Source organism: Hyperoodon ampullatus (genome assembly GCF_949752795.1).
Source record: "Hyperoodon ampullatus genome assembly, chromosome: 10".
NCBI classification, from domain to species: domain Eukaryota; kingdom Metazoa; phylum Chordata; class Mammalia; order Artiodactyla; family Ziphiidae; genus Hyperoodon; species Hyperoodon ampullatus.
Genome location: NC_136923.1, coordinates 67,778,806 through 67,802,006, shown reverse-complemented (window position 1 = coordinate 67,802,006; position 23,201 = coordinate 67,778,806). Strand labels below are relative to the sequence as shown.

General features: G+C 47.0%; 1 protein-coding gene across 1 annotated transcript; it reads right to left on the bottom strand.

Annotated features, from left to right (window-relative positions):
- Window positions 1-14,051: 14,051 nt before the first annotated feature.
- On the bottom strand, window positions 14,052-22,939 carry ARMC12 (armadillo repeat containing 12). Its single transcript, XM_079712360.1, is given in 7 exon segments — window positions 14,052-14,390; window positions 16,038-16,109; window positions 16,245-16,298; window positions 16,302-16,418; window positions 21,600-21,731; window positions 21,947-22,120; window positions 22,730-22,939. Coding segments are annotated over 7 exon segments (1,074 nt in total). The 5' UTR covers window positions 22,925-22,939; the 3' UTR covers window positions 14,052-14,060.
- Between the last annotated feature and the right edge of the window lie 262 nt (window positions 22,940-23,201).

Genomic DNA, 23,201 nt, shown 5'->3' with positions numbered 1-23,201 from the left:
AACCCCAGGGGATAATAATTCTTTGTGCAGAGTAACATACTTCCCTGAGGTATTTGTGAGGGGTAGATAATTGGTAAATAATGTCTAAGACTGCTCAGGAGAGGGGCAGGTGTGGGGCAAGAGGCCAATGGCTGTGTGTCAGGATTGGCAGGTTGAGATTCTTGATCTGAGGACCAGGAGCCCCAGGGAAGTTTATTGAAGGCCCTGAGTGGGTTGTGGGCCCCTGAAATTCTAAATTCTATGCAAAATACCTTTTTTTTTTTTTTTTAGGACAGAGGACTACATTAGCCTCAGAGACTAGTTCAAAACCTTCATTTTTTTTCCTTTTTAAAAAAAATTTTGTTGAAGTCTAGTTGATAAAGCCTTCATTTTAAGGTCAGGAAACTGAGGCCCAGAGAAGGAAGGGACTTCCCCAGGTGACTCAACAGAGCCAGGTCTGGACCCCGGGCTCCTGACTCCAAGTCCTCTTCTTCCTGTACCAGTGGCCTGTTTCCCAAATCCAGCTGGCGCTGGTCACAAGCACAAATCCAGGACACCTGTGCTGGGTGAGGGGGTGGGAGCCAGATCACTAGGGTCCCCAGGGCCGGTGTGTGGGTGGTTACTGACCCACCTGACCTGTGAGCGCGGCCCTGGCTCTGCCCTTTGGCCTGGACCACACCTGGCCAGCCCAGTCTTGTCTGAGGAGAAAGGGGCAGGAAGCGCCTGGCTGGGCGGACATCCTCCAGTGCCTTCTTTCCTGCATCTATCTGCTGGTTTCCATGACAATATTCTCACTGGTCTACAGCAAAATGAAAAAAATAAGGGCTTTTTTTGTTAAAGAGTTTATCATTTAGGGGACTTCCCTGGTGGCACAGTGTTTAAGAAGCCGCTTGCTAATGCAGGGGACACGGGTTCGAGCCCTGGTCCGGGAAGATCCCACATGCCGCAGAGCAGCTAAGCCCGTGCGCCACAACTACTGAGCTTGAGCTCTAGAGCCCGTGAGCCACAACTACTGAAATCTGCGCACCTAGAGCCCGTGCTCCACAACAAGAGAAGCCACCGCAATGAAAAGCCTGCACACTGCAACGAAGAGTAGCCCCCGCTCGCGGCAACTAGAGAAAGCCTATGCGCAGCAACGAAGACCCAATGCAGCCTAAATAAATAAATAAATAAATACATTTATTTTAAAAAATAAATAAAGATAAACGTATTTAAAGAACCAGTTTTTCTTTTTGGCTGCACTGTGGGGCATGCAGAACTTCCCCAAACAGAGATCAAACCCATGCCCCCTGCAGTGGAAGCACGGAGTCTTAACCGCCGGACCTCCAGGGAAGTCCTAAAGAACAATTCTCTACTCTGAAATTACATCCTTCCTACTTTTTTGGCCTTCAAATGTGTTTTTATGAAACAATGGAAAATAAGACAGTAGTAGTTTTTTTCAGTTTTCCATGTTGTTTCTTTGCCGATATATTAGATATATATACACAAATTCTGTCAGTTCCTCAAATTTTTTGGAATTTTTAATCAGTCTGGAAAATCCAAAATAGAATTCTGGAGAAAACTGCCCTTGTGAAAATCACCCATCACTCAACTCATTCCTGAAGGAACTCTCAGGGTAGTCTGGGGAGAATGATGAACAGTTGCCCGAAAGAGTCTGAGATGTGGAGAGAGGGCAGCAAAAGCTTCGTCGAGAAGAGGACAGGCAGTGAGAGGTGTTTGCAGGTACAGAGGTGGGGCACCGAGGCCTACATAGGATGCCCAGGACAGGCCTGGATGCCCGCAGGAGGGGGTGGTACTCTTTTGTGAAACCTTGAAGGGGAACTAGGATTTAGGCAGGCCGAGAGTAAAGGCCTTCCAAGCAGGAGTCCAGAGGGACAAAGGTTTGGAGGTGAGAATGAGTAGAGGACAGGCTCTCTGCCTGTGGAGGATGCAGATGAAGTTGGAGTGGTCAGTACTCCAGGGACCTTGGGAGACCATGGGAGTAACCCCAGTTGAAGTGGCTCCTCAGTGGAAAGTTGGGCTGGTGGTGGCCATGCTGGAGTCAGGGTGGGCCCCAGACTTAGCCTGGGTTCCGGGGGTTGGGTAGGGTAGGGGGCGTCCCTGCTCTGTGAGGATGGGAAGGGTCTCCTGAGAGAGGAAGAGGCCCACCATGTCTTTTTTTTTTTTTAAACATCTTTATTGGAGTATAAGTGCTTTACAATGGTGTGTTCGTTTCTGCTGTATAACAAATTGAATCAGCTATATGTATACACATATCCCCATATCTCCTCCCTCTTGCATCTCCCTCCCTCCCACCCTCCCTATCCCACCCCTCTAGATGGTCACAAAGCACGGAGCTGATCTCCCTGTGCTATGCGGCTGCTTCCCACTAGCTATCTATTTTACATTTGGTAGTGTATATATGTCCATGCCACTCTCTCACTTCGTCCCGGCCCAGCATGTCTTGAGGGAGGTCACCTCATGCCCAACCTCAGGTCATTTCCACACACAAACGGGCAGGGCTCAGAACACACAGCTCCCATCTGATTTCTTCCCAGGACAGGCTGGTCCTGGGGAGGGGCTGTCAGCTCAGCCGGGGAGGAAGACAGGCCTGGAGGGAGAGGACAGAGCTGACCGCAGCCTCCCCCAGACGTAGCCAGCCCTTAGACCCAGGGCTTCTACCTGGAGGACAGAAGTGGGCAGTCACACCTGGTGGCCAGTGTGCTACTCCATTGCCCTTCACCCACGGGAGTGGATTGAGCATCTCCAGACAGGTTAGCCTATGATGGGGCTTCCTCAGAGGGGCCATAGAGTGCTCCCCATGACCTCTGCATTCAGGTGAAATGAAGAAGGTCCCCAGAGGTCTCCATGCAGCTTCGGGTAACAGAGGGATGGCCTGATCTGGTGCCCTGCCCACACTGCCTAAGCGTAGGGTGCCTGTGTAGACGGGAGTTTTGTTCTTCCTGGCTCAGGGAGTCTCTGAGCCACATCAGTACTCAGTCACTTGGGCAATGAGGGCCCCTGTCCACTTCGAGGAGCTATGAAGTAATCACAACTCCTTTAGCTGCAACTGAAAGAAACCCAAGACTAACTAACTTGTTTTAAAAATAAAAACCAAAGGAACAGCATTGGGCCAATAGCTGTGTGAGACTGGCCTCAGGGGTCCAGGGACACACTTGCTGATGTTAGGTGTCTCCTCAGCTTCAGCCTTTGTGGGGACCTCAGTCTCTCTGTCTCTGGGAGGGAGGTTGCCCCTCTGGACAGTGGGAGGGGGTGGGCAAATCTGTATAAAGCCCCAAGACCCTCCCTTCAGCACCCATTATACAAAACCCTAGAAGAATTGATTTGCCTAAGTTGGGCCAATCGGTCTGGCCAGTGGGGGCCAGGGACTGTTAGTGGCAGAAACTCGTGAAGCCTGGGCAGAGCAGGTTCCCAAAGGCAGGGAGATGGGGGTTGGGATGGGACTGGATGCCGGTGGGCAGAAACACAGGTTTCTGCCACACAGGGGGATTGCTCCTCCCCCAAAGGCAGGAACGTGTCAAGGTTATGTTCCTCTAGCCAGGGACAATGCCTAAGGAAGGGTCCTCAGAAACATGTGCCCACTACCTCCCACCCCCCTCCCCCAAAAGCCTTAAGCTACGTTCCATAGACCAATGGGTTTCAATCACTTGTTTTTTTTTTTACTACAAAGATTTTTTTTATACTGGTATTCAGACAACCAGTAGATACTGTTGGCATCCATTCCAATTGACTTATGTCTGTCATGTTGGTTGTTGAATATTTGGATTATTATCACTGCAAATGTGTGTGTATGTACACACATATACATAAAATGTGTATGTGTGTATGAAGCTAAAGTTTCACAAAACAATACTTACAGTTACTATATGTGATCTGCTCTGCGATTTTCTATTCTATTTCATCTTTTTTTAAAAATGTCGGTTAGAATCCCAAATTGATTTCACTGTCCACTTATGTCCATTGATTGCTCTGACCACTCTATTGAGTCCAACTAGTTTGCCCAACCGACTGTAGACATCTTGGCCGTCTCCATTTGCCCATTCATTCATTTATTCAACAAACATTTAGCACCACCTACTCTATGCCAGGCATTTTTTAAAAATAATTTTATTTATTTATTTATTTATTTATTTAGGGCTGCACACAGACCCCTCCAGTCATGGCAAGTGGGGACCACTCCTCAACGCAGTGCGTGGGCCCCTCACCACGATGGTCTCTCCCGCCGCAGATCATGGGCTCCAGGTGCATGGGCTTCAGCAGTTGTGGCACGCGGGCTCAGTAGTTGTGGCTCACGGGCTCTAGAGCTCAGGCTCAGCAGTTGCAGTGCAGGGGCTCAGCTGCTCCGTGGAATGTGGGATCTTCCCAGACCAGGGCTCAAACCCATGTCCCCTGCATTGGTAGGTGGACTCTCAAGCACTGTACCTCAGGGAAGTCCCTATGTCAGGCATTTTTATCATCAGGGTTCAGTTGCAGATAACAGATACCACTGTACCTATTTTAAGCAGAAAGAGATGTAACAGTAATTGGGGGCTTACAAAGTCTTTGAAAGGGCTTGAAGGGTGGAATAGAGACTGAACCTCCAGGAATAAAATTTTTCAAAAAACCCACTGTAGAACTGAGCTGCCAAGGAATCTACCAACCCTGCCACCATTAGGAGGATGAGAGTCAGGAGGCCATCACTGCAGCTGTTGGCCCCAGGAAACACACGCCTTAGCTGTGATCTCAGAATCAGGAAGCTGCCATCAAAAAGTATGGCCTTTGGGACTTCCCTGGTAGCGCAGTGGTTAAGAATCCGCCTGCCAACGCAGGGGACACGGGTTCAAGCCCTGGTCCGGGAAGATCCCACATGCCGCAGAGCAGCTAAGCCCACGCACCACAACTACTAAGCCTGTGCTCTAGAGCCCACGAGCCGCAACTACTGAAGCCCGCGCACCTAGAGCCCGAGCTCCGCAACAAGAGAAGCCACCGCAACGAAGAGTAGCCCCCGCTTGCCGCAACTAGAGAAAGCCCGTGCGCAACAACCAAGACCCAATGCAGCCAAAAATAAATACATTAAAATAAATAAATAAATAAATAAAAAGACTAATACCAAAAAAAAAAAAAGTATGGCCTTTGTTTGCTCTATCTGCTGTGGCCAAAAAAAGAAAAAGAATGTCTTCCACATTTCCAGCCCTAAGGTCCAGGAAGGCATACCAGGAGGAGGTGGAACAAAGGCCAATCTATAGGAGACACCTCAGGGACAAAACGTCTGGAAGTGGCACGGGTTACTTTAATGGGCTGGAGGTAGGTTTCTCTCTCGTACCTGAAAACTTTTCAATGTTTACAGCTATAGATCACTTTGAATGTCAACCTACGCTTTTTATTTCTATGCTTCTCTTTCATATATATTTAACATGTTGGTTTTTTAAAAAGCACACTTCCAATGGTCAGGCTTTTGTCCTCCCCCGGGAATTTGGTGGGAAAGTCCCATCCTCTGCGACCTTCCCCTTCCAACTGCACTGCACTTACACACCCACCCTGGTCCACCCTCTGGAAGGTGAGCTTCCATTCAGCTATTCCCTTGTCACTTCCTTCTAGCAACAATCCGGAGAGAATGCTCCCTCTGCTCTGTGCCATCATCAATCTTTGCTGGACAAATGCCCAGGGTCCAGAAGCTGCTGATACAGAGCTCTGTCCTCTTTCAGTCATTGGTAACTTGAAATTGTTCATCCCCGTCTAACTTTTAATTAGTTAATTTATTTTTATTTTATTAAAAAAATTTTTTTGGCCATGCTGCGAGGCATGCAGGATCTTAGTTCCCAAGCAGAGATCGAACCCGTGCCCCCTGCAGTGGAAGCACAGAGTCCTAACCATTGGACTGCCAGGGAAGTCCCTCATCCCCTTCTAGATTTTCATGGCAGTCATAGTTCCCCTCTCTAAAAACAGTTGCTTCACAGACAGAAGATGATAACTGCCATTTGTGGAAACCAAGGCAAAAGATGGTCCTGGGAAAGACGGGCAGATAGATGAGCTCACCTCCCCTTTCTGAGTCCTTTGATGGACCCAACTCACTCCCTTCTCTGGTACCCAGCTCTGTGCTCACCTGCCAGCTCCTATTTAAGAGGATAAAAAAAGAGCCCTCAAAGCTTGATAAATATTTGTCTAACAAGCAAATTATGAAACAAGTAAATCACTAATAGTAGAATTTCATTGACCAAGACAGGGCTGTAGATTATACAAACAGGTTTGGCTGCAGTAAAAGAAATCACAGAACAAATGGATTAATATAAGATAGAAGTTTGTTTCTCTTTCACATAGCATTCCAAGGATATGCAGTCCGGGGCTGATATGGGATCTCCACAGTCTCCGCGGTCCAGGCTGCTTTAGTTTCATTGCTCTGGCATCTATAGTCATTGCCTTCATCAGCCTGGTCAAAGATTGTCTTATAACCTGTTCATATCTCAGGTAGTGGAATGAAGGATGGGGATGAGGGAGGGGAGGGCCTGACTGCTTGCTTTTATATTCTCCACACTCCGTCGGTCAGTCAGCCACATGACTAACCCTAGCTGCCAGAAAAACTGGGAAATACAGGGTCTATTTTAGGCAGCCATGTGCCCAGATGATCTAGCAGCCTAAGGTATGTGTGTGTGTGTGTGTGTGTGTGTGTGTGTGTGTGTGTGTATTTGCCAGGTTGTATGCTTTTTAAATCCACAAGTTATATTCACACACATGCCCAAGAGTCCTGTCTCTAATCTCCTTAACCGTGCAATTGCCATTCCATGTTCTGTCTCCTGGACTGATATTTGACTCCAGCATCCCCCTAACCCCTGAATACAAGTATCTAGGGAGATATGAGAATGCAGAGGCCTTACAGTAAGGATTCATTTCCCTTTGTCATTCTCTCTCAGTCCAGACTGAGCCACAGTAGCCCACAATTTACATACATTCCTTGGAAATTAAAAAAAAATTGCCAACCGTGTGCCCAGAGTATGACCCTGAGCTGGGCAGTTAACCTTGATGGTTTCCAGTCTAGGAGACAGGATCTGTTACCTAGCAACTCCTCCCCCTTTTCCACTGATGGTACCTCCAGCCTCGGGGTATTTTCCCTGAGGTTCCATCTAGAGGTCAAATCTTGGGAACCAGCTCACTGCCTAGGAAGTAGCTGAGGTTCTCACACTTGCTCTGGCAGCCTGGACCCTCCGGTGCTCTCTGTAGAACACCAGGAAATGGCCAGAGATGGAATCCAAGTTCATGAACTCAGCTCTCTTTCTCTGCTTTCCTTCACTCTTTTTACTCTATTGTAGGTATCTAGGTCATAGCATCTGGAACAATAACCCATAAACTATTTTAAGAAATCACATTTCTATGTTTTTCTGTTATTATTTGTTTGCTCCTTGCTCATTCATTTTGAAATCTGTTACTCATCAGCAGATAAGCTGTAGCAGGTGCCAAACGTTTAGGCGAAAAATACCTATTCATTTCTCCCTACCACTTAAAGGAAGACAAGCCTTACTTAGTTTTGGCTATGGGAGTCCTCTGTCCAGCTCAAGGAAAAGAGGTGCTCTAAGGTGGGAGTGACTGAGAATATCTGGGGTAAGGAGATGGTTTGGAGGAAGGGAAGACAGCTGAGAGGAATGAGAGGGTGGGGTTTTGGTTCATCGTTTGGCTCTGTGGAAGCAGGTGTCAGTGAGGGAAAAGGCTCTCTCCACCCACTTCTTGTTTCTCTCAAAGAAATCCACGTTGTGTTCCCGGACATTGGAATAGCCATAGTTACTTGTGGGCAGGGGTCATGGGCATTAAAGGTCCCACACTTGAGTGTGGCACTGGTGATTTTTTTTTTTTTTTTAGTTAGTTATTTTTTGGCTCCGTTGGGTCTTCTTGCTGCGTGCGGGCTTTCTTTAGTTGTGGCAAGCGGGGGCTACTCTTTGTTGCAGTGTGCGGGCTTCCCATTGTGGTCACTTTTCTTGTTGTGGAGCACGGGCTCTAGGAGCACGGGCTTCAGTAGTTGTGGCACGTGGGCTCAGTAGTTGTGGCTTGTGGGCTGTAGAGCGCAGGCTCAGTAGTTGTGGCACACAGGCTTAGTTGCTCCGCGGCTTGTGGGATCTTCCCGGACCAGGGATCAAACCCGTGTCCCCTGCATTGGCGGGCGGATTCTTAACCATTGCGCCACCAGGGAAGTCCCAGTATTGGTGATTTCTGTTCTCATCCTTGAGTGGAATAACTGACCCAGTGGCTAGACCCTTGAAAGAGTCACATATTACATTCGTTACATAATGAATTACCCCAAAGCTCAGTGTCTTAACTCATCATTTATTACTTCATAGTTTCTGTGTGTCAGGAGTGCAGTCAAAACTTGGTTGGGTCCTCTGGCTCTGGGTCTCTCATGGGCTGCAATCAAGGTGTCAGCTGGGGCTGCAGTCACCTTCAGGCTTGACTGGGGGTGGATCTGCTTCCAAGTTTACTCAGGTGGTGGCTGGCAGACTTCAGCGCCTTACAGGCTGTTGGACCAACAGCTTCAGTTCTTCACAGGCTGTTGGCTGAGTCCTCTCCATAGGACAGCTCACAACGTGGCCATTGGCTTCATCAGCACAAGACAGTGAAGGACAAGGGAGAATGGAAGCAAGATGGAAGTCACAGTGTTTTGTAATCTAATCTTTAAGGTAACATTCCCTCGCTTGGCCATTGCATGGTCAGGCCACTCAAGATGGCTGTTCTCTTGCTCTTTGTACATCTGCTCCTCAACAAGTCCCTGTTTCACCTGCACCTATTCACGTGAACGTGTTTGTCCCCTGCCCCAGCTAGTGACTGATCTAATCCCTACTCTACCTGCCAGTTGTTAAAAGGAAACATCTGCCCTTGTGATGGTCGTTAATCTGAGGGGCTGTGAGGTTCATGCTCCAGCTGGTTTCCCGGGTAACTGATGAGCCAACCTGACGTCAATTCCCCCTATAAATGGTAGCCTCTTTCTCCCCTAAGTAGTGAAGATTGCTGTCATGTCCTTCCTGCCGTCTGCGGAATATGGTAGGATGTCGCTCCAGGACCTTTTTTTTCAGACATGTAAGATCCCCTATCTCTCTATTGCTGACTCCGAGCTCTTTCTTTGGTCTTGAGGCTGGGCAATTACAAGGCTTTCAGGCCTGAGAGGTGTAGCCCAACAACCATATTCTATTGGTAAGAAGCAAGTCACTAGGCCCAGTTCACATTCAAGGGGGGCAAATTACACAGGAGAAGTGGTAACGTGCGTTTAGAGAGGAGAGACCCTGCTTTAAGTCTTAAGACAAAGCCGGGGACTCCAGCCCCGTCTGCTTGAGACCCTGTGTCGAGGTGTTGCTGGAACCATCCAGTGGCGTTCCGTCATCTCTGTCCCTCACACATCTCCTTCAGGAAATCAGTTACAGGAGTAACTGGCAGTCTCCCTGGCCAAATACCATCTACCAGCACCCCAGCCCCTCTCGTCATCCCATCAAAGGGAAACTCTTATTTCCCTTTTGGTAAAGTCCAAGTAGTTTCCCACCCTGGAAAGCTCTTCCCTCTCTCAAGATCCAATTCAAGCCCATCTCTTCTATAAAGCCTTCTTAGAATCAACTGAAAAGATGGAAGGAGATGTTTCTTTGGAAATATAATTGCCTGAAGGTAAAAGAAGTCTGCAGGTAAGGAAACAAGCTAACCAGCTGGAGGGCAGACTAAGGGACGGGATAGATAGGGTGGCAACTATTGGTTATGAACTTTCTCTCCTCCTTAGCAGAGAACCTCCCAGGCGGGAGACAGATGCATCTAGCTGCTGAGTACACATTAGTCCTTGTTGATTTTTCGTTTGTTTTTCTTTCTTCGGCCACGCTGAGCAGCTTGCGCGATCTTAGTTCTCCGACCAGGGACTGAACCCAGGCCATGGCAGTGAAAGCGCCACATCCTAACCACTGGACTGCCAGGGAATTCCGTAGTGCTTGTTGCTTGATGCCACCTGTGGTGGTTTTTAAATGGTCACAAATTGACACTCTCCTCTTCGAAAGGTAGAGCCTAATTCCCCTTGTCTTGAATGTGGACTGGACCTAGTGACTCACGTCTAACAAATAGAATGTGGGGGAAGTGATAATGTATGACTTCTGAAGTTAGGTCAGAAAAGGCACAGCAGCTTTTGCCCTGCTCTCTCTTGGATGATTCACTCTAGGAGAAGCCAGCTACTATGTCACAAGTATGCTCAAATATCCCTGTGAAGATGCCTATATGTAGAAAGACTGAGGCTTCCTGCCAACTGCCAGCACCAACTTGCCATCTACATGAGTGTGCCATCCTGGAAGTGATCCTCCAGCCCCAGTCAAGTCTCCAGATGACTGCAATCCTGGCCAATATAGCTTGACTGCAAGCACAACTTGACTGAATCAGAACCACCATGCCAAGATGCTCCCAAATTCCTATGAGAGAGAACAAGTGCTTATTGATGTTTTAAATTGTTAAGAGGAAAGAAGCTGGAGAGACATGGCAGGAGGAAAAGTTTTCTGCTTCCCTGTTCTAATGTGCTTGATCGGCAGGCTCCTGCAGTGCAAACAGCTTCACCAGTGCCCATCTCCTGGAGTGGCCAGCAGCAGCCAGCAGATGCTCCTGGCACTACCCCTTGGGCAGCAGTGTCAGCAGAGTGCCTCCACCTCCTGCAGCTTCTCCAGCATCCAGCACCTGCTGTGCATGTGGCTTCTCCAGCAAGGATGCTCCTGCAGCACTCACGGTTTCTCCAGCCCCAGGATCCTGCAGTACGTGGAAGCTCCTGTACCCTGCTCAGGTGGTTTTGTAGTGGAGTGCCTTTGGCTCGACACCTCCCCATGAAGAACTTTCCTTGGCATCTAAGAAGTCAGATTTCTGCAAGTTCCACTGATATGATGCTGCGGTGACTTTTCTGCCATACAGCGAGCCACAGGATGTGTTCTCCTCAACAAAGTCTGGATTTCAACCTTGAGGTAGGGGGTGGATATCTCTTCCCTGGGTACTCTGTTTCAGCCTCAGTCCTGGGGGTAAGGAAGGGCTGCTTCTATGTCTGCTATTCAACTGCTAGAGTTCTCTTTACTCCTTACTAACCAATTCTTTATTATTTACAACAGGGGATTGGAGTAAAAATTATTTTTATTTTTTTATAAAGTTTTTTTTAATTTTTAAAATTTATTTTATTTTTGGCTGTGTTGGATCTTTGTTGCTGCGTGCGGGCTTTCCTTCTGGTTGCGGCGAGCGGGGGCTACTCTTTGCTGCGGTGCATGGGCTTCTCATTGCGGTGGCTTCTCTTGTTGTGGAGCAAGGGCTCTAGGCGCGCGGGCTTCAGTAGTTGTGGCATGCAGGCTCAGTAGTTATGGCTCACAGGCTTCGTTGCTCCACGGCATGTGGGCTCTTCCCGGCCCAGGGCTCGAACTCGTGTCCCCTGCCTTGGCAGGCGGATTCTTAACCCCTGCGCCACCAGGGAAGCCCTAAAAATTATTTTTAAATCTCCCTCTTCAAATTACTGTGTGGTTTCTGTCTCTTGATTGGACCCAGACTGATACACTAAGTTTTGTCAGAATTTGTTACACAGCCACCAATAACCAATATACCCCTCCCTGTCTCATTGTCCACTGCCAGCTCTCCTTTTATTATCATCAGCCAGTTGTTATCATGTGCCTGTCCAGAGCAGGCTCTTCCTTCAAGGCTTTTGTAAGCAGTCCGATAGGACCTACTGCAAAAAGAGCAAAGTTTATAAAACCCAAGCTTTAATTTGCTAAATGTCAAATGAGAGGCTCAGATGAGAAGTGCTGCCAGAAGTGCCAAAGCTGGTATAGTTGAAGAAAACTCTAGACCACAGCAGGGCATGGGGACACAGCCCAGGGGAAAAGAGAAAGAAGGGCCCTGTAGGCAGGGAGAAGTTTGTATCAAAACCTCAGGGGCAAGACCAAACATGGTAGGATTAGGTCAGCTGTGACTTGTTTGCTCTAGTTTGGTTGGAGAAGAGTGTTGAACTGCTAGGTTAGATGAACAGATGGTGAAGGGCCTTAAATGCAAAGTGAATTCATTTGGTGCTATTATGTGAAAAAAAGGCTCCAGTGACCATACCTTCCAGGACAAAATCCTATTTGCTTTTGATGTAGTTACTCTTACACTTGTCAGATAATGTGACCTAGATTTGGGGCTGAGAAAAGTTCACTTTGGCAGTGGGGAAACTATGAAGATTTTTGAGGATGGTGCAATGTGGGGTTCTTTTTTTAAAAAAATTTTTTGGCCACGCCGTGAGGCACGCAGGATCTTAGTTTCCTGACCAGGGATCGAACCCGTGACCCTGCAGTGGAAGTGCTGAGTCTTTTTATTTTTTTAAATAAATTTTTATTTGTTTGTTTGTTTATTTATTTATGGCTGCGTTGGGTCTTTGCTGCGCGTGGGCTTTCTCTAGCTGTGGCAAGTGGTGGCTACTCTTCTTTGCAGTGCACGGGCTTCTCATTGTGGTGGCTTCTTTTATTGTGGAGCACGGGCTCTAGGCGTGTGGGCTTCAGTAGTTGTGGTACTTGGGCTCAGTAGTTGTGTCTCGTGGGCTCCAGAGTTCAGGCTCAGTAGTTGTGGCGCACAGGCTTAGTTGCTCCATGGCATGTGGGATCTTACCAGACCAGGGCTCGAACCTGTGCCCCCTGCATTGGCAGACAGATTATTAACCACTGCGCCAACAGGGAAGTCCCAAAGTGCTGAGTCTTAACCAGTGGACGGCCAGGGAAGTCCCAGTGTGGGGTTCTAAGATTAGTTTGCAGTGTGTAGGGCTGGAGAAGATGGAGAACAGAAGTAGGAGAATGACTTCCCAAAAGTCCTGCCATGGGGGATAGTGTAGCCATGGGAATCGGAGGACTGGGTGGATGTGGTAGGGAGGAGAAGTTAAGGTGACTCCCCATACGTTGCTGGTGACATGGGAACATGGATAGCTTGTGGAGGGGTGGGTAGGATGATGTTGGCTTTTGACAAGTTCCATTGGGGTGACTGCATTGTATCCAAGTAGCAGGAAGGAGTAGCCCCAGTCCTGAGCTCAGGAGAAAGCTGAGAGCTGATGATTCAGATCTAGTAGTGACTGTCCACTCAGAGGTGACAAATCAAACTCTGGGAAATAGTGATAAGGATCCCTTAGTAAGAACTGGCTCTCTGATCAGCACATCCTAACCAACACCCCTCCACCCACCATCCACCCACTCAAGTGATGGGGTCCTGGGTCAGGGATACAGTAGGTACAGATTTCCTCGTAGTTCAGTCCTAAACTGGCCCCTAAAATCTGGAAGCACTGAGGTCTTTCTCAACTGCCACAGATTCTGGCTTAGAATCTATGGTCCAATCCCACAGGGCTTGAGCCAAGGACTATGAAAGTAAAAAGCCCAGTAAAAATTAGGAGGTTCTAATCCTACTTCTGCCCCAGACCAGTCATGTGACCTTGGGCAAGTCACTTTTCCTGCCCCTCTACCCCCAACTGACCTGCCAGGAGCATGTAGTGTGAAAAAGAAATAACCCTGGTCATCTACTAAGATTTGGAGGTTATTGTTACTATGGCGTAACCCAGCCCATCTTGAGTAATCCAGTGCTATATACTGTCTCCTCTTGATTATCTTTGGCCTTAGTCCCCAAATCTGCCTTCTCCCTGAAACTCCCTGAAAGCACTGGCTCCCCATTCAAATTTAAAAGCAGCAAGAGAGGGAGAGGGATAAATTGGATTGGGATTGGGATTGACATATATATACACACTACTATATATAAAATAGATAATTAAAAGAACCTACTGTGTAGCACTGTATAGCATAGTATTCTGTAATGACCTATATGGAAATAGAATCTAAATAAGAGTAGGTATATGTATAACTGATTCACTTTGCTGTACAGCAGAAACTAACACAGGATTATAAATCAGCTATGCTCCAATAAAAATTATCACTCAAAAAAATAAATAAATAAAAGCAGCAAGAGAAGGGAGTCTGTCCTCTAAAAAGGGAATGCGTTTGGGGAGACAGGCCCACACTTTGACAGGAAGTTATGCTGGCTGAAATCTACACCCACCCTGGAAGGCCCTGGACAGACACTGCCCCTCAAGCTTCTCTCCCATACTCATTTATTGGCTCTCCATAATTTTATTCCACATTATTAAAGCCGGAATGACTGGGTGGGCAGGAGGGCCGGACTCCCACATCCTGGGGGCACTGCAGGCTGACTATGACTTTGCAGGCCTGGATCTGAACATCCTCCTCGGGGTGGATGAGCAGGGCAAGCAGCTGGTCTGCCAGTCGTGAGTCATGCCCAAAGAGAGCTTCGTGCACAGACTGTTCATTGTAATGCCACTTCACAGCACGGTAGTGGGGTGAACTCCGGCCCTCAGTCAGCCTCTCTGCAAACACCAGTACTTCAAGCAGCAGACTCCCGGGCTGTGTGGACTGGAACAGGTTCAGGAAGTTGGAGTGTACCTGTGAGTGGGATGGAGAGAGGAATGAAGTCCAAGGTAAATTCTAAAGTTCCTCCATCCTCCTATTGCCTCAACTCCCCAATATACCTAAGTTTCAGATCCAACTGTATAGGAATTTTTTAGTTTTCATTATCATTCTTTAACATAATTTCATTGTGGTCATAAAACATGAGTGATATGATACTATTGATTCAGGGAAATTTGTTGAGCCAAATTTTTTTTTTTTTTTTACGGTATGCGGGCCTCTCACTGTTGTGGCCTCTCCCGTCGCGGAGCACAGGCCCCGGACGCACAGGCTCAGCAGCCATGGCTCCCAGGCCTAGCCGCTCCGCGGCATGTGGGATCTTCCTGGACCGGGGCACGAACCCGTGTCCCCTGCATCAGCAGGCAGACTCTCAACCACTGCGCCACCAGGGAAGCCCCCGAGACAAACTTTTAAAGCTTAGCATGTGGTTAATTTTTGTAAATATTTTGTGTACTTGAGCGGAATGTGCATTTACTAATTGTAGAGTGTTCTGGATATGTCTAATAGCTCCAGCTTATTTGTGTTATTCGCAGCAAGTATAACCTTGCTAGTTTTAGGTATTTATGTATTAATTGCTGAAAGAATAGTTAAAATCTTCCAAATCTTCCACTGTGGTGATAGATATGTCCATTTTTCTTTCCAATTATTCAGCTGTAGGAATGAAATCCTTCCATTTGTGACAATACAGATGGACCCAGAGGACATTATGCTAAGTGAGATAAGCCAGAAAGAGAAATACAAATACTGCATGGTATCACTTAAATGTGGAATTTTTTTTAAGTCAAACTCACAGAAACAGTAGAAAAGTGGTTGCCAGGTGTTGGGGTGGGGCTGTGGGGGAAATAGGAAGAGGTTGGTAAAAGGGTACATACTTTCAGCTAAAGGATGAATAAGATCCAAGGGTCTAATGCAAACATGGTGAGTACTGTTGATAACACTATTATATAACTGAAATTTGCTAAGAGAGTAGAAGTTAAATGTTCTCACCAAAAACAAACAAAATGTGAGTTGACGGATGTGTTAATGAACTAGATGGTGGGAATCCTTTCACAACGTATACCAAATCACCACAACATACACTTTTTCTTTAGTATAATTTTTATATATATGTATATTTAGTTTTTATTGGGGTATAGTTGATTTACTACATATGCTTTAAATATCTTACAAATTTATGTCAATTATACCTCAATAAAACTGAAAAAAGAAAAAACGATTTCCTTATACTTCTATCAAGTTTTGCCATATATATATTTTGAGATTATGTTACTAAGTTCATATAAGTTTAGAGTTGCTTTATCCTTCTGAACTATTATTATGTAGTGACCCTGTCTATTCCTAATCATTATTTTTGTTATAAGTAATTTTCCCCTAATGTTAAAATACCTACATTAACTTCTGTCACCTGTGTTCCTGACTCTGAGTGCAGAAAGTCCCTCAAAGGAAGATCTGATTGTATTGGGAGGACAGAAGAGGGGGTGCCTTGCAGTGTATCTAGTGCAGAGGCAGAAAGAGGAACAAGATGATTTTGCGAGGGCTAAGTCTGTCCGAAGAATCCACGATTCTTCCTTTCACAATATCTGAGTTCACATCCATTAGCCCGTCTTTCAGTTCTTTTCTCACCTGGCAGTTGAGAATATCATAGAGAAGGTCGTTCTTCTGCACCAGGTTGCTCAGCAATCGCGCGGCTTGCACCTGAATAACGGAAAGGGTAAAGAATGAGAAGACAGGTGGGCCTGAGCAGGGAAGACACAAATCTCTGCTCCTCCCCCTAGGTGCTGTGCCAGGGCTGGTCAGGAGGGCAGGGCCTGGGCTCTGGTCCTCAGGCACCTGTGCCAGGATGTAGTCTGACTTCAGGATCTCCATCAAGGCAGGCATCACCCGTCACAGCTGTGGATGTGCAAAGTCAGGCAGTGGGAGGTTGTTGATGAGTCTGAGGCCTGCAATGTGCAGCTCCGAGTCCCAGATGGTGGAGATCAGTTCCAGCACCTTGATGCAGTGTTCCTAGGGAGGGGGGAGAGGAGAAGGGTTTTCTACTTTTATATGATAATCCTCAACATTAGCCCAGCCTCTGACTTCACTCTTCACCGCCCCCGCCCACAAAAACTGAGCCAACCCCACACACAGTTCCCCACTTTAACTCTCAACGTTATTTGACCTAGTTGACCCCACTCACCCCCTTGAAACTCTTTCTTCACTTGGCTTCTCCATCACATGTTTCTTTCCCAGTTCTTCTGCCCAACCTCCTCCTATATCTTCAGCACTCCCTTAGTGATAGTGTTAAAGACTCACAGACTCAGTGTTAAAAATTATCCATATGCTGATGACTTTCAACTTTCTATCTCCAGCCCAGACCTCTCCCTGAACTCCAGACTCATATATGCAAGTGCCAGTTCCACTTCTTTCTGAGAATCTTACTAAACCTCTGAGTCAACACATTCCCACTCCCAAACCTGCTCCTTCCACTACCCTTCCTATCTCAGCTGTTGGTTACACCGGCCTTCCAATTACTCAGACCAAAAATCTATGTTCTTCCTTGACTCCCTTCTTTCTCTCAAACCCTTTTCCAATCTTTCAGAAAATCCTGTTGGCTCTACCTTCAAAATCTACCAACAATCAAGACACTTCTCACCATCCCCCTCTACCACCCTGTTCCAAGCCACCATCACCTCTCCCCCGGGTTTCTGCAATAGCCTCCTTCTCTCTGCTTCCATCCTTGTCCCCTGCATCTATTCTTAGAACAGCAGACAGGCTGGACTGCTCAAGAGTCCCTAGTTCATTCAGGGTAAGAGCAAAAGCCCTTACAGTGGCTTACAGGGTTTGACATGATCTGTCCCTCTCCCCCCATTATTTCTTTGGCCTCATCTCCTATTCTCTCCTTTGCTCCCATGGTTTCCATCACAATGGCCTTAGCTATTCCCTGAACATGCCAGGTACACACCTATCTTAGGTCTTTGCACATGGTGTTCCCTCTGCTTAGAATGCTCTCCCTCCTCTGCTATTCACAGCTCACTCTTACTTCCTTCAAGACTTTGCTTTAATGTCACCTTCTCAGGGAGGCCTTCCCCAACCACCCGCTCCTTTAAGACGGCAGCACCACTCCCATCCCTGCCTCCCTCATCCCCACCTTTATTTTTCCCCATAGCACTGTCAATATGCAACACACTTTTTGTTTTTAAACTTTTTATTTTCAAATAATTATAAATTCATGGGAAGTTTCAAAAACAGTACAGAGAGGTCCCATGTGCCCTCCACCCAGTTTCCCTCAATAGCTACATCTTAGATAATTACAATATAGTATCAAAACCAGGAAAATGGTATTAGCACAATGTGTATGTATAGTTCCATGTCATTTTATCACATATGTAGCTTCATGTAACCACCACTGCAATCAACAGATTATTCCATCAGAATCACCATAGATCTCCCTTGTGGGTCCCTTATTAGTCACACTTAGCCCTGCCCATCAAAACCAGCCCTAACCAGCGGCAACCACTAATCTGTTTTCCATCTCTCTAATTTTGTCATTTTTGAGAATGTTATATAAATGGAATCACATTTTGTAACCTTCTGAAATTGATTTTTTCAGTCAGTATAATGCCCTTGAGATCCATCCAAGTGCTCGTGTGTATCAATAGTTTATTCCTTTTTATTACTGAGTAATGTTCCATGGTATGGACTACCACAGTTTGTTTAATCATTTATCTACTGAGAGACATTCAGGTTGTTTCCAGTTTTTGACCATTACAAACAAAGCTGCTATGAACAACTGTGAACAGGTTTTTTGGCAGATATAAGTTTTTATTTCTCCAGGATAAATGCCCAAGAGTGCAATTGCTGGTTTGTATGGTAAAAGAGTTTGTTAAAGAAACTGCCAAACTATTTTCCAGAGTGGCTGGTGTATCATTTTACATTCCCACCAGCAACATTCAAGAGATCCAGTTTCTCTACATCTTCACCAGCATTTGGCATTGTCACTAATTTGGAGTTTAAATCATCTAATAGGTGTATAGTAATATCTCATTGTGGTACTAATTTGAATTTCCCTAATGGCTAGTTAAATGTTAAACATTTTTTATGCGCTTATTTGCAATTCGTATATCCTCTTCAGTGAAACATCTCCATGTCTTGTGCCCATTTTCTAAATGGATTATTGTTTTTGACGTTGAGTTTTGGGAGTTCTTTATATAATCTAGATGAGTCCTTTGTCAGATAATGTGGTTTGCAAATATTTTCTTCCAATCTGCAGTTTGTCTTTTCATCTTCTTAACAGGGTCTTTCACAAAGCAAATGTTTTTTAAATTTTGATGAAGTCCAATTTATCAATTTTTTCTTTTATAGATTGTGCTTTTGGTGTCATTTCTATGACCTCTTTATCAAGCCCTAGGTCCCAAAGATTTTCTCCTTAGAAATTGCAACAGCACCCCCTTGCAACACCATCCCCATGCCAGCCTTCCTTACCACCCTTCTTGATTTTTCTCCATAGCACGTGCCCCATGAAACACCATATATTTCACTTATTTGTGTATTGCCTGCCTTGCAGGCAATATAAGTTCCACTGGGCAGGGATCTTTCCCACTCTGTTCACTGCTGTGTCTCCAGTGCCTAGCATAGTGCTTGGACACAAAGTACGTGCTCAATATACATTTGTTGAAAGAAAAAAGGAATCTTGGCTTCTGAGCTGCAAGATGCTTGGGCCTTATTACCAAAGGCAGGTACTCTTACAAGCTGTACCTTTGTGAGCCACATAAGAAGGATGCCAGAAGCCTGGAGTGGGGAGCACAGCATCCCCATTAGTACCCTGCTCCTCCCTGCCCCCACCCCTCAGTAGGGAGTGGCTGCATTCACCCAGAGAGAGGAGAACAGGGGTCAGGTCCACAGGATACAGACCCTGGGGAAAGAAGGAACAGTGGTGCCCAGGCCACGTGCATCAGAATCTTCTGGGGGCTTGTGAAAAACACAGCTTCCCTGTTGAACCGGACCCTCTGGATGTAATGCCATGAAATCTTCATTTGTTAACCAGCTTTCCAGGCAATTCTGATATGCTTGAGAATCACAGCCTTAGGGCAACTGAGAGGGTCGAGAGATAAAGTAGAGGCAGCCAGCAAGTGGAGACCTAGAGACCTTTTTTTCCCCAAAAAAGTTTGATGCAAAAAATTTAAAGTGCGAAAACACCAAGTGTCGGGGAAGAAATGATGCACCAGAAACACTCATGTGGGGCTGGTGGAGGGTGTAAACTGATACGGCCCTTCTTGAAAAGCTGGGCATACCTTTCACCCGACCATCCCACTCCTGCATACATGTCCTAGAGAAAGTCTCCCACGTCCACGAGGGAGATGTGTAAAGAATGCTCATGGCACAATGTGCAAACAACTCAAATGCCTACTCATGGGCAGCTGGATGAATAAGATTGCAGGGTATTCATGAACTAGAACACTACAGAGCAGTGCAAAAGAAGGAAACAGACCAGTCCACATGAATAAGGACGAATCTTTCCATGTTGGAGGGAAAAGGCAAACCTCAGAATACAAACTGCATACTTCCAGATCCATGAAGCTTAAAAACATTCTAACTATATTTTACCTATTTTTGTCTGCCGTGCCCTGCTAGAAAATGATGACACATGTGTATATGGTAACACGACAATCAAGAAATTGATGAACAAAATGCAGAGGAATGATTGCCTCTGGTGGGGGAGGAGGTGAGGATTAAGGAGGGGCATCTGAGGCGTCTAACCAACTGGTCATGTTCTATTTCTTAGCCTGGGTTCTGGTTACGTGTGTTTTGTTTTATTCTTAGTCTTTCTACCGTACATGCATAAAATGTTTGCAAGTTTTGAGTATTTTACTTATTTTTAAGTAAAATATTTTGGGAGAGAGATCATTTGCTAGAGAGAGACTTGGAGGTCAAGGAAGATGTTTTTTGGTTTTGCCTTTTAAGATGGGAAGGAATAGAGCTTCTTGAACGCTAATGGGAAGGAGCCGGGGGAGGCCATATCAGACAGAGTTTAATCAAGGAGAGAGGCCCTCAGGGAAGCGGACAGGATCCAGGACTGAGACTAACATTGAACACAGACAGGAAGAAAGCCATTTTTTCATGGCACCAGCAGGAAAGCAGGAAAGGATGAGTAACAGGTAAGCCTGGAGGCCTAGTAGCAGGAAGCTGGGGGAACTGACATTTGGTGGCTTATATTTTCTCTGCGTGGTGGTAGTGAAGACATCAGTGGCCCAGCCACCAGCCTCAGACCAACACAGCGTGGTGGAGTGGTATGATAATATATCTGGTCTTTGTCCCTGATTCCACGCACAGGGTTCCTAAAATCCTTGCACTTTCCTGATAGGAGTGGTTTTTGTTATTCTTAATGAGCCCCTTTCCATGATCCCTGAGTTTATGCAAATGAGGCAACTCAAGGCAACTTTCAGCCCCATACCTGACCTCTGCGGAGAAGAGTGGAACCAGAGATTGAGTTCAATCACCAATGGCCAATGATTAATCAATTATGCCTACATAATGAAACCTCCATAAATACCCCTACATGACACGGTTTGGAGAACTTCCGGGTTGGTGAACACATCGAGGTGCTAGGAGGGTGACACACCTGGATAAGGCATGGAAGCCCTTCCCCCATACTCTGCCCTATGCACCTCTTCCATTTGGCTGCTCCCCAGTTATCTTTTATAATAAACTGGTAAGTGTAAGTAAAGCATTTTCCTGAGTTCTGTGACTCGTTCTAGTGAATAATCAAGCCTGAGGAGAGGGGGCATGGGAACCTCCATACCTACAGCTGGTCAATCAGAAGTGGGGGGCAGTCTTACAGGACTCAGCCCTAAGCTGTGGGGTCTGTACTAACTCCAGGTAGATAGTGTCAGAATTGAATTGTAGGACACCCAGTTGCCGTCAGGAGAGTTGGCTGTTGTCAGAAAGAACTTAGGGAATTTCTGCTGTTTGGGGTTCAGAGATACTCCTAGGGACCTAGCAGTTTTATCCCGAGATGCAGACTTTTATGACCCTACTGGGAATCTGATCACCATTTTCCCACCTCCTTCCAAGGAAAAACATATTTCTGGGTTACAAACTCAGACCCAAACAAACTTCTGGAACACGACCATTCATCCTACGCCCACTAAATGGCCCACGGCTTAGGGACATCTCTGTGCTCTGCCCCATACTTGTCGCGGGGCTCACCTGGATTTTCAGCCTGAATTTTCTGATGCCAGAGAAAGCTTTAAGTGTGTTCAGAGCTTGGATTTTGACACTTTTGTCTTTGTCATCCAGCATGGAGCCCACCGTGATGTCATCATTAGTACATGCAGAGGCCTACAGTGTGCCAGGAGAGACAGAAGAGGCAGGAGAAGCGGGTGTCCTGGTCCCCCTACCCCCCATGTCACCAAAACCCCTCAACACAACCCCTCCCGCCATCAGCCAGAGAGAGGTCCCAGGACACAGTCTGGCTACTCAAGGGGGAAGGGGGACAGATGTAGCCCCCAGGGGCCAGGCTGGCTGGGAAGGACCTCCTGCTTCCCTTCCCTCACCTCGGACTCCAGCAAGTACACACAGCACGTGATACTGTGCAGGATCATGCTCTTGGCGTACTCATCCTGTTTGCACTCCAAAGAGTTGAGGAGCCTCCAGAGCTCACCTGAGTCCTGCCCGTGCTGCTCTCGCTCGATTGCCAGGCCTAGATAGCCACCCCAGCCCAGTTCAGGCTGTGGACTCAGAAGTGAGGAAAGACGGGGTTTGGGAAGCGGTGGGAGAGGGACCTGGGGACAAGGCTGCCTTGCCTTTTCTGAAGAAAAGACTTCTTGCTATATGCAGGACCACCATGTACAGTTGAACAGGGTGTGTATTGCACAAGGGCACCACATCTAAGGCTGAACTGTTCATATCGTAAACAAAAAAATTTTGTATGTTTACTATAACAACTTTCTGGCATATGGCAGTAATATGTAGTATTTCATCATAATTGGTATATGGCAATGATATTCCAGCAGATGGCAATACAAAGTCTTGCAGAAGGGGTTCCTTTCTCTACTTTGCACAAAGTTGTCATAGGGACTAGTGGAGGCTGAGAATGTAGGTCCCCCAATTTTCCCTTGGGGAGAACTACTGATGCCAAGTTTCCAAGCAGTGGCTCCTGGATGCCAGATTGAATGTAGAATTTAGAAACCTGCCAGATGACTCCTGAGGAGGCACTTGAGTGCCACCCACTACCTAGGGAGCCTGCGCTAGCATCTCTAGGGTGGCTCTGAGGGAGATGGAGGTGAGAAAGGGGAAGGAGAAAGGAACGTGGAGGAGTCCCCTTGGGGCCCTCCCACACGGGAGACCTGGGGAGTAGGTACCTCCTGGGGCCGAGCCCTCTCCCCAGGGCGGGGACACTCACGGGTGAGGCAGATGGGTGAGGCAGAACAGAGGGGTGGTTGACATTTTATGCCGGCCCTGATGGCCTTATAGAGCAGGCAGATGGCCCCAGCGGCTGTGGCCAGGCTCACTACACCTTTGCAGATGTCCATTTGCCCCAGGCGCTGGGGGATGCACCACATGCCCAAGGCACCTAGCAAAGGCCTTCTGGAACCAGAACTCTAGCAGGGCCAGGAACCAGGGCACCAGAATCAGAACCTGGACAACAAAGGAGACTGGGGAAACAGTGGAATGGAGGTTGGTGGTCGGGAAACGGGGCAGCCAGGGAGCTTCAGAGGCTGCAGGAAACAAAGCTTAAGACTCCAGAGGAATAAAAGGTCTGTGGGCAGGAAGGTCCTTCACAGCCCTCTTTTTTAGGGGAGCCAGGTT